This window comes from Ruditapes philippinarum, unplaced genomic scaffold, assembly GCF_026571515.1.
Source record: "Ruditapes philippinarum isolate M1 unplaced genomic scaffold, ASM2657151v2 ctg1222_1_1_1_1, whole genome shotgun sequence".
NCBI classification, from domain to species: domain Eukaryota; kingdom Metazoa; phylum Mollusca; class Bivalvia; order Venerida; family Veneridae; genus Ruditapes; species Ruditapes philippinarum.
In genome coordinates, this window is record NW_026864020.1 from 145940 (window position 1) to 158152 (window position 12213).

The 12213-nt window shown below is 30.8% G+C and overlaps 1 protein-coding gene and 1 long non-coding RNA gene across 3 annotated transcripts; one reads left to right on the forward strand and one right to left on the reverse strand.

Moving 5' to 3' along the window:
- Window positions 1-109: 109 nt before the first annotated feature.
- On the forward strand, window positions 110-12160 carry LOC132724124 (uncharacterized). 2 transcript variants are annotated; one of them, XM_060708936.1, is made up of 5 exons: window positions 110-533; window positions 4949-6001; window positions 6652-7214; window positions 10261-10882; window positions 11069-12160. In XM_060708936.1, the coding sequence occupies exons 2-5, from the start codon at window positions 4966-4968 to the stop codon at window positions 11575-11577; spliced, it is 2730 nt and encodes a 909-aa protein (XP_060564919.1). In that variant the 5' UTR covers window positions 110-533; window positions 4949-4965; the 3' UTR covers window positions 11578-12160. The 2 variants fall into 2 exon arrangements, with proteins under 2 accessions (XP_060564919.1, XP_060564918.1); XM_060708935.1 differs by lacking the exon at window positions 110-533 and adding an exon at window positions 4402-4521.
- Window positions 8062-9990, reverse strand: LOC132724138 (uncharacterized). Its single transcript, XR_009624867.1, has 3 exons — window positions 9353-9990; window positions 8778-8854; window positions 8062-8563 (listed from the first exon to the last, which is right to left on the reverse strand). It is a non-coding gene; the product is annotated as an uncharacterized LOC132724138 (long non-coding RNA).
- Window positions 12161-12213: the final 53 nt, after the last annotated feature.

The following is a 12213-nucleotide window of genomic DNA, read 5'->3' on the forward strand; positions in this document are numbered from 1 at the left end:
TTGTTCATTATATTTCGAAAAACATGTAAATGTTTTTCTTAACATTATTGATTCGTAGTATCGAATTCAATGATACGGTATATTGTTACATGCTCATTGTAATTCAAGTATTTTTTTGTTTAGTCTAATCTACTGTATATTATCTTTTTAATCACAAAGGGCATAATTATAGAAAACCTAACAATATTATAAACGACAAATAAGTCATTGACTAGTATTGATCATTCATTCACAAGTATATTTTCGTTGGTCGTATCGTTTGAGATTCTTTGATTTTTATACTACTGTACTATTTACGTTGATACAAATTCAGTGCAGCTGTCAGCGTAATATGTAGACTCGACGTACTTAGTGTTTAATATAGCCATGATGTTGTTTATTGTACTGCGACATTGATATGATTCATTGAAAATCCTACATCGGGGAAAACCAGTGCGTGTTCTGTTAATAAAGCATGCGAAACTGAATGAATATCGGTATATTTAAATGTTTATAAAACCAGGAGAATATCAATTCCGGGTAGATTATTAAAGGTAAGATTTACATTTTGCTCTGTTTAGCGTGGGTAAATTTAATGCAGCATGCATGGTGCATTTTAATATGAATAAGAAAAACTACACATGTGTATAATTGTGCGTAATGGTGTGTTGTACCAAAGTCGAATACATTACACAGTATACGAGGCGTGAAAATCGTACAGTATACAAAGGTCAACTGTATATTTTCATATTGAGCGTTACTAATATATAAAAGGCTTTTATTTTAAATTGTCTTAGATAGATATAAGTAAATTTTAACTACTTTGGCTTTAAATAGAAATAATTGATATATTGATTCAGTTCTACTCTATCTTATTAGATTATGCCCAAATATATCTTTATTTTATTGTTATATACAATGTAATATCGCAATATTGTTTTAGACAATCGTAGTTTCTACTTTATTATATTTCTCCAATTTTGTCATAAAAATAAAGTTTTACGTCTACAATATGTGACTATAAAAATAAGTAAAATCGATTTTCCGCATTATTCAAAGAGAGCCTCCAGACGCCGCTATCATATGTTTTGTCTTTTTTTGCAAGAATTCGATAAAACACATGATAACTGCAAATCGGCTCTTACTCGGCAGTAATTAGTGAAACCGTTTTTTTTTCATGAAGAAACCAGTGCTGATAGTGAAAATTGTGATTGGCGTATTTTAATTAGCCAAAAGGCTGGTAACACTGTAGCAATGTGAGGATACATTCAATTTATTACATAGACAATACACGTGGAGCTCAGCTCGCAAAGACAAATTAGTACACAGTAACTTTTTGATATCCTTTTAACTCTAAGAAAAATGTCAATTATTAATTGCTGACTGTTAATATTTTCTAGAAAAAGTAAGCAAAACATTATTTTGTTTCATATGACAGGAATGAATTGCATTAACAATCCTAGGTATTGTTGAAAATTCATTGTTTTACTTGCCAGATTAAGTAATTGGACCCCATCCTTGTATGTACGAACGTGACTGCTGGGGAAAAACAATGTTATGCTTAATTAAAGAGGTGACACTTTCTATATTTTTATCAGATATCTAGTCGAAAGAGCCGATTTGCAGTTATATGGGTAAGAGTTTGATAAGACTCCCTACGGTCGTCTTAATACAAACTAAGAGTTGGATCATAGTATGTTTAAATTTCTAGAATTGCTACAGTCAAATAATAAAGGCGTTCTGATCAATCTGAGTAAATACATAAGCTCAGCCAATAAAATTAGAAATGATTTAATGCAAAGAATTTAATAAATGTTTGAAATAAAAAAGTTTTCTAGACTAGGCAGTATTATTTGAAATCGTATAATATATGCATCAAGATTCTTACTTTTTTTTCCTTAAGTGAGTATTATCTTGACATGTTTACATCGAAGTTATGCTTTTCAATATGTTATATTTAAATATATGAAATTACCACATACGATTGTCAGAACGCGCTGGTTCTTTAAACACCAACTTTGAAGTTATTTCAATTATGATAATTTGTTCATTCTCTGTGAAACACTGAAAACATGTTTGCTTATCACGTGCTTATCATTGTATGTATTTAATTTGATGTTGTATTAACAAGATACATGTATTGTATACGTTAATAAAAATTCTGTTCTGTTCTGTTCTGTTCTGATCATATCAAAGTTTTGTTGTCCAAAATATGAAATATAACACTTTATTTGTGATAGAAAATTTATAGCAGCAGCTGTAAAGATGGCGTGTGTATTAATCGTATATGTTACCACGATACTATAATACATATTCTAGCATCTTCGTCGCTACTGTAGGTTAACATAAATTAGTCATGAATGACGAATGACCTTGTGGATAACTGTTGTTATTCAACTCGTATCTACTTTCATTATACAAGTATTTAATTCCTTAATGTAAACCTTCTAAAGTGTAACTTGCATTTTGAAGCTTGGCGAAGAATATGTTATAATGATATAATTATAATTATATAAATGAAACGCTAGATTTAGCAACTTTCACGAAACTTATTCAGTATATTATTTAAATATCTTACATTTTTACTCAAATAATGAAATAGGCCGGTCTCACTAATCTATGAATGAAAATGTATAAAAATCACCTTTTTTTCATTTATCTAGACGTATATGAAACAATCGTCACACTTTTTAATTTAAATTCAATTCGCATCTTGCAGAAAAATTATTCTTTCACTATTAACAATTAAATGAAGAATATTTACTTGGGTTTTTCACAACGCATTGTCACTTTATGCAATATACATTTCCGGTCTTTGTTCAGATACATCTGAAGAGCCCCATTTTTCAAACATGACACATCTTCCGGCTATCAGAAAGTAGTGTAGGCGGGAGAAAGTCCACTGAACTCACAGCATGATAATAATAATAATAATAATAATGATAATGATAATAATAATAATAATAATGATAATACTAATACTAATAATAATAATAATAATGATAATAATAATAATAATTATAATGAACAATTAATTTCAAGAAGCTATCATATTTAGAAATCCATGTCTTATTTACAATATGATCTTCAATTAAACAATGAAAAACACAGATGTGTACAATGTACACACATTTAAGAAAAATACTATTTTAAACATCAAGCTTTTAAATCGGCAAATAGCGTTGAATGATTAGATTCGTTCAAAATGCATGTGAAGTAAATGTTGTTGTTTTTTGTTGTTTTTTTTGTTTGTTTTTTTGTTTTTTGTTTGTTTCGTTTTAAAAATATAAAGAGATAAGGATTCAAATGTAAATTATTTCAGACTTCGATAGATTTAAACATAAAAATTCTTTTTACATAGTTTGTATTACATTTTACACACATTATGTTTCTATTAGTAGATGATCTATGATCATACTATTATATTTTCAAGATATCTGATATATATGATATAATATTATGATATCTGAAATGTAAGAATGAGTCAATCTTTGCATAGATTTAAATACTAATCATGCAATATGATATGCCCATCAGTTTTTTTAAGTTAACCACTTTAACTTAAGAAATAGTTCTAAAGATACCGTTTTAACTGGTTTACATAGATCTATCTTTGAAGCGGGTTTCTGCAATTTATTCACTTTTTCAGATACACTTCTGTATAATACAACAGTAATCAAAATATGGTAAAATATAGCTGATAAAAAGTACGATATAAGTTTTAAGAGAGCAATATGTTGTGTGTTTTTCTGAAATTTATTACAGACGTACTTTACTTGTATATTCAATTTTAAGTGAGTTTTTCTTTCTTAGTAATTTCTGTGATTTCGTTTTACTAAAGCATACGTATCTGTACCTTCTTTCTTAAATTCAAATTATTTTATTTTCTGACCCAATAACTATTTTAATTTTGATACTTTTTCATTTAATATAGCGACCCCTGTCTGAAATTTTATTAACTTTATGATATTCAGAAAAAAATCAGATTATCAACAGACAATATAACTTTTACAACGGCAGAGGAAAGATTCCAATTTACATCTAGGCAGTTAAACAGAAAATAAATAACGTTTTTTTTATATAAATCTCTTATGCTAAAATATTGCAGGGTTGCGCTTTTACTAGTGACCAGGAAATCAAAAATTGTAGAGTACACATGCATTTTGCTGGGCCTATATTTTAAACATCCTTATTCACATTCTTTATTTGATAGATAAGATAGCACATATTTTATCCTTTGTTGGTTTGTAGATAATACACCACACATATTTTATCCTTTGTTGGTTTGTAGATAATACACCACATTATGACATAAGCACTTGACATTATTGATTGCCAGAGAAGTGAGATTTTGTCGCAATTTTTATCAAGTTTATCAAGTATATTACATAATCCAATAATTTAGCAATAATATATGTGTATATTTTTAAGTGAATTGGTCTATAATGGAAAATCTATAATGCAACAAATAAGAACTTGGATTGTTTATAATATCAGACAGAAAAAAAACACGAAATAAATATCTATGGATGTTGTTGGCAAGTATGAGATACATGATCTAATATTACATATATTTATAAAGCACATAATAAAGGTTTATTGAACATAATATATTATTTATCATGATAATGTTCATACTAGATCACTTACAACTTTCTTAAAAAAAAAGAAATATTATACGAATACCCAAATGATACATTTCTAATTGTTTTTCTTTAATCAACATTTGAAATACTTAAGGAAAATGTGCCCATTGTAGACCAGTCGAATAATATCAGCTGATAGCTTAGAATACATTATTTAAACATTTTGTTTTCAATATACTTGTCTCTATCAAGGACAGTTATTTCTGTCCGTTATAATGTGATCGTTGACTTAGATGTTTAAATCATGTTTGTATTTTCTTAGATAGGCTGACTTACTGTTTATTGCTTCAATTAAATTGTGTTTTATCTGTTTATTCATCCAGCTAAGCCACGAGTAGTGATGGAAGATTTGGATAACAAACAGATACTGACGTGTCCAGTTTGTTGTGATACTTTCACAAATACTTCACGACTTTTACATAATCTCGATTGCAGCCATTCTGTATGCACAACTTGTTTGAAGAAAGCGATTGAAGGCAGAAATGCAACTTGTCCATTGTGCAAGGTAGTAAATGAGCTGAAACAGTGTGATAAAACTTACATTTCAAGTGGCTCTTCTGGCAAATGTCCTATAGAAACGTTCGGAAAGAGATGCACACAATGTGATGAAAGTAATGCAGCTATTAAGTTTTGCGAAGAGTGTAATGAATTTATATGCAATGAGTGCACAATTGCCCACAAACGCACTAAGCTTACAAAAGGTCATAGACTCACGGACATTGCACGTGACGAGGCAGCAGCCGAAATCATATTTGAGCAAGAGTATTGCAGTGTTGAACAGCACAGTGATTGCATTCTTAATTTATATTGTATAAAATGCCATACAGTTATTTGCGAAAAATGTGCTCATGAAAAGCATTTGAACCATCAAACAAAACCTTTGGCAGAAGTTGTTAAAGAAAAGAACAAGGAATTGAAATCAATTGTACAAGAAATAAAACAAAATGAACATTACAAATCAACAGAGATACTTGAAAAGAAAACTGCAATGACGAAAGAAATGGAAGAAAAAATGAAACTCGGGCTAACAATACAGTTTGATAGTTATAGGAAAGTCTTGGAGGACAGGTGTGACGCACTGAAAAGTCAGGTCGAGAATAAAGCTAAAACATATATTGAAAACACAAGTGATTTATTACGAAATATGCAAGATAAATTAAAGGAAGCAGAACTACTTTCAAATGAGAAAAATGCGATGACCTTTATCAGATCATGTCGCGATACGATAAAGGCACTTAAAAGATGTGAAAGAAACATTTCAAAAATTCCAAAAGAGTTTGAGTTACGTTTCAGTCAAGTATGCACGACAGACGATTTCGAAAAACTTGTCAACGCCCTAGGATCAATCCAAGATGCGAGTAATCAAAGTATTAACAGTAAGTTATATACTAGTATAGCCTAATTTTAATTACTCTTTGGCAACACCTCTTACCTACATGTATATGTAACAGACAAAACCTATAAACTGAAAACCACTTTAGATGCAAAAAGGTGTCGTATATTAACGTTTGTTATAAATGCGTTATTCGTGTAATAAAGAAAGAGTTACTCCATTAAATTGTTATTGAGCTAACATGACATTGCTTTTAAAGCATTATTTGGTATGTTATTACGGGTATAAAATGAAAGGATATTATATAAATGTACCCTAAATCTAACAAACGGCAACAGTGAATTTGATCTTAAAAATATCACCTAACTTAAGAAAAATAGTTTATAGTTTAAAGAAATTTATAAATATTTAATTTAAAATTCGTGTTTAACTTTGAATGTATAGTTAAAATTTGGCATGTGGTGCTTTTTTACCACCTACATTTTCTTCTCCGTAACTAACTGATGTGTAGAAATTCTTCATATATCTGTGGAAATTTTATGTCTTAGTTTAACCTGTTAATTTGTACATTTGACAAAGAGCTTGTTAGAGCAATTTTTGAGTTTTCTGAAATTTAGAATATCACACAAATCCGGAGAGTATTGTTCAAATAGATCTAAATGATTTAATCGGAGTACTTTTGTTTCCTTTTAGTTCGGGAAGAATATGATGAGTCAGGGTCCTTTGGTTTGAAGTCAGAGGCATCGCCGGCGTTGCCTGGCGATTCACAGGCAAATACTCAACTGATGGATGTTCTCAAATCTTTGTCAATATCGGAGCAAGGGGAAAGGCCATTTCCTGAGCTTTCATATAGATCTAGTAAGCTCAACTCAACCAAGGAACCACGGTCCATTAATAACGAAACCTTCACACTACAGAATGTTCATTCACCAAAAGTAGTAGATATTCCCAAACCTGTATGTCTTTTAAAAAAGAATATACCAATAGGCGAGAGAAAATTACTAGGTTTAGACAGTGTTAAGGCAATGGTGAATTTGCGATTTCAGACATGGGGGTTAAATGGTTATTGGAGGATTGATGATGACTCGATTGAAATGTTTAGTAAGTCACAAGAGGAAGCTGGTCATTGTATGCAACTGCTAAAGGAAACGCTTCTTGAAAAAACAATTCCGCTCCGGAAAGATTCTAAATTTATTGTTGAATCTGATAAATGGCAGATTATGACAGGGATGTTGAGGAAAAGACATCAAGAACAGGTAAGATAATTTCATAGAATTGGAAATGTAAGAATGATCAGTTAGTGCGTCAATTCATACAGATATGCATACGTTTCAAGACACATGATATTGGCACTAATATTGTTTATCATAGTAATTAATTTGCTGCATATACAAATGTTATTCCAGGAAAATAAACTGTAAAGAAGATTTATTATATATGAAATATCAAAAAAAATCTTACATAAAATGATATGATTGACCTTGTAAAATAAAAAAGTATCAAAATATTAAGTTATATTATTTAATATCAAGACATTTTGATGAAAGAATTTCAACTATTGTTCCCAGCAAACACAAGGCGTCATACTGACGTCAGATTTAAGTCAGGTTCTGACGTCGGATGACGGTCGGAAAAACGGTTGGATTTGAAAGTTTTTTTGACGTAATAATCTGACGTCAGGTAGACGTCAGAATCTAACCATTATTTAACCTTTTTCTGACCAAAATCTGACCATTATCTAACCATTTTCCGACCTCAATCTGACCATTTCCCGACCTCAATCTGACCATTTTCCGACCTAAATCTAACCAGTTTCTAACCATTTTCCGACCTCAATCTGACCATTTTCCGACCTAAATATTTACCCTTTTCTGCCCTAAATCTGATCTTTTTCTGACCTTCATCTTATCATTCCCCTAATCCTTTTTGTTTCACCACGTCATACATATTTTCTGGCTAATCCTGATTTGATCTAATTAAATGTAACTCATTCTATTAAGTAACTTTCCCTAAAATGAAATGTATAACAGAAAACTAAAAGGCAAAAATATGTTTCATGCTTTTTTAATTTAAGATAAAAGTTGCAATTTTAAGCTGATACAATTTTAGTAAATTCTGCAAGGTTAAATAATTTTCATAAATTAAACAAAATAAAACATAAAATAAGTTAATTACAAAACAAAAAGTATTACAAAAACAATGACATAAATGAAACTAAGAAAACATGTACAAATATTAAAGAACAAAACAATGTATGCACATTTCTATCAAAGTTTGCCTTATCAAATAAAACAATGAAAATATTATAATTTTAAGAAAAGTTAAAAGATTCTGATAATAATGTTTCAAGCAATTTATAATTTACAGCATTTCTAAAACATTTAGTGCCATTTTGCATATTTTGACCTCCGTTGATAATTGTCAGTAATGTATAAATTGCTGCCTTTTAGTTACTTCACAAAGTTATACTTTTAGATATCCATGAGAATTAGCACGAATTTTGAGGTGTGATGCTTTAAGATATGACCTTCTTTCAGCACCCCTCGTCTGTCCGGAGGATATGTAGCGTTTGTAGCGCCCAATAGCGTGTGTGACATCATTTTCACTGAAAAAAATAAAAAAATAATGAAACATGTAAAAATAACAAGCAAAAATGTTTTTATGGTTATCTTAACTTAATGAACAATTTTGCCAACTTTTTATAAGAGAGCTTTAACAAAAATTAAAAGTAAACATAAATACTGAACATTTAAAAAGCCGCTTTTAAACTCCAGTTTAGTATGGATTAAAGTATGTAATATAATTTACAAAAATCTTACTTTCATATGTTTCTTTTTACATATTCACGTGTGTCCGTCCCTCCGACCTTTAAGCGCATGTCCAACACTTTAACTACCTGAAAAGAAAATTATTATATTCTAACTTATGTATATATTCTACTTTTGAAATAGAACAGTTACGCAAGTCTTCAATATTTCATAGTTTTGAATTAAAGATTTAATGCCGAAATGTCTGGAACCAAAACGTCTTGCGTTATTTTGGACCGGGACGTTTTGGGTTATTTGGGACCGAAACGTCTTGGCCCGAAATGCTTGAAATCGTACAAATTCATTCTCAATTCTCAGATTTTAACTGACAAAAACATCACAGTTTAAGAAAAATATGAAAACTAAGCATTCTCTTTGGTAGTACTGAAAGGCATATTATAAACTCTTCACAAGCAGAGTTAAAACATGTCAATTTTAAAAAGATTCATTATTAGACATTATCGCGAATTTATGTGACATTTTACTTCAGCTGTTCAAATAATGATAATTAAATTTAAGAGTGCTTGCAACCATGCAATTATTTATCAAATACAAAGTAGAAATAAATCTAAATAAATTGAACTGACCTTTTTGTTCAAGAAAATCTATAATATTCACTTATCAATGCATCCCGATTCCTGACCGACAGCCAAAACGTAACGCCTACGAATTTGAATTTCCATCCACGTGACTTTAGATTCGAATTTAATAAAGGTTAATTATGTTTTCTTTCCCTTTTCTGTCACTATGATTAAATGTTAAAGCACTATTAAAAACTCGTAATTTTGATACATATAATGTACCACAAATGATAATATTACAACGTTAAATGATTGGAACTTGTAAACAGATCTGTGGCTATAAATAGATTTCATAACAATAGCACATGTAACTTGCATATATACAGCGCCACCTTTATGTTTTATTAGGTTGCAGCGCCGCGATCTTGGTCTGTATTTATATAAGAACACTTCATTTGTAATCCAAATAACATTTGAAAAAAAGTTTAAATGATTAAAACAGCGAATAAGGATTATTTTTTGTTATTTTTTTTACCTACCGTCAGGACACCGACCAAAACCTGACGTTAGTACGACGTCAAAAAGTAACGTCTATTAGACATCGGTATTTTAACGTCAGATTTACGTCGTATTTTGGTCGCCGACGTCGTGACCAAAATCTAACATTAATCCGACGTTATTTTAACGTCATGTGTTTGCTGGGGTTCTGTTATCATTCATATTGTCGTGTATATATATAATTATGTATAAACTTGTTTGAGCAAATTTTACATGTTTAAAGCAACAATGATGAGAAAAGACAAAAATTCGAGTTTGATTTCCTGTTTATTGTTTTAATTACATTTTGTCTCTTTCAGAGAATGTTGGTTTTCACAAGGATTTTAAGTCTTTTGGATAATGGTTCAGAAACGGACTTAATATTTACAAATATCATGCGGGATGTGGTTTAATATGACGACTATTATTTATTTCAGGTTCAAATAGATGTAAATCATGCTAATTGTGAAGTGACTGTTTACTCAACATCAATGTTCATCCTAAAAGACTCATGCGACATCATACGGTTTTTCCTGCGAGATAACCAAATGAAAACGGTAAAACTACGCTATGACGAGCCCGTACTCGCTTTTATTATGAAACACAAACGAATATTGAAAAGAATTTGTCAAAGCCTTTCGCAATATTGCCTTGATATATCAACCGTTGACGAAACAAATATCCGCATGAGAGGCATCGGTTTTGGTGTTGGACGGGCTATTCAAATGTTGAACAGCTTAGCATCAAAGTATGCTAAATCAACTGATGAGGATCGGTTTGATTCTGATAGCGATACGGATGAAGACGAGGAAGAAAGATTCGCAGAGGACGCTGATGAGGCACAAGCAGTAGAGGCATCTAATGTAACTGTTCAGATTAATCTTGCTCTTGAAGATGATACGGAAGCAGCTGTCAGTGCGTTATGTTTTCCCGGCGATGATAGGCTGTTATATGTAGTAGCAGGAAATATGATTGAATTACCTGTCGAGGCTCTGGTCAACGCCGCTGATAAGACGTTAAAACACAATGGTGGACTTGCAAAAGCTCTGGTTTTGAAAGGTTTGTCGAATTTATATTCGTTCAATTTCATAATTAGTAGTGAAAGTTTGCTAAACAAGGGAGACAATGCAGCTTTGACATATTGATAGTACATATAGCTTAGATGAACATTATCTTTAGACTTGTGTACAAGTGGATAAACCTCTTTTTTAAATAATACTTATGTTTCCTTCATTTGTTTTACAGGTGGACGCTCTATTCAAGAAGAATGCACATTCCACGTTCAGAATAATGGAAATGTTGAGATAGCACAAGTGTTCTGCTCAGATGCAGGAACACTGCGGAGTTCTGTTATAATGCACGCAGTTGGTCCAAAGTGGATTGATGGCAACCACGAGGAAAAGGATAAACTGTTTGAATGTGTAACAAATTGTTTAAGAAGTGCTTCCAAACGCAAGATTGCATCGGTTGCATTTCCAGCTATAAGTGCTGGAACGTACAGATTTCCGATTAAGGAGGCAACCCTCACTATCATGAAAGCTGTCAAAGATTTTCTACAACAGGAACCACGCTGTAGTATTCGAGAAATTTATTTTTGCGACAGAGACATGAACACAGCAAGTGAATTTGTAGTGTCAATGAAAGGTACCTTCCATGGTGATGATATTATTCTATTTGGGGGACAATCCTTGCCGAAATCTGCTGAAAGTGTTGAAACTGGAAGAAATGATAAACGCCAAATTTTGTTTTTCTAACTGCATTAATTTCCTTGAAATCTTTTAGGGGTAAATTTATGTTGGGTACTTTTTAAAGTGACATTATTACCATTCAAGGGTATATAGTGGGTGAAGAGATGCAAATCAAATTACGTCAATGTTAGTTTGTACGTTGAAAAGTTTTGCCCTAATTAAATGTTCCTTGTACTAAGTTTTTTCTCTAGTGAAAATGCGCTTAAAAATGTAAAAATATTTAACCAAACATGTGTATATATATACATGCAATGATTGTTTTATTTAGAAGTAAAATGCATGACATGTTTTTAAATTTTATGAAAAAAAAAATTCGTAATTAAACATGTTATTGAATAATATGAAAGAGGTGACCTTAAGCTGCAGTCTTGTTCTGTTAGTGTTTGTTATTAATAATGCATTTATTTCTTAAATATTTAGGAAAAGTGTATGATTAACTGGCAATTGTGTTAGAACTTTGTAACTACATGGTTCATTTCGCTTGTGTTTTACAATATCACCATGTCTGTTTTCTACAAGATATATCATGGACTTAAAGATGAATCTGTTTAATCATAAAGTCTCTACATTAAAGTAAAGTACATGTGCAGCTTCTCGTGTTTTTCGGCAACATACATATCCGATAGTGTTGATGTAAATAAT

Excerpts from the sequence above, each read along its gene's own strand:
- LOC132724124 (XM_060708935.1), top strand. Across the intron at positions 6,002-6,651 it reads GAGTAATCAAAGTATTAACA|TTCGGGAAGAATATGATGAG; the intron begins GTAAGTTATATA and ends GTTTCCTTTTAG. Across the intron at positions 10,883-11,068 it reads AAAAGCTCTGGTTTTGAAAG|GTGGACGCTCTATTCAAGAA; the intron begins GTTTGTCGAATT and ends TTTGTTTTACAG.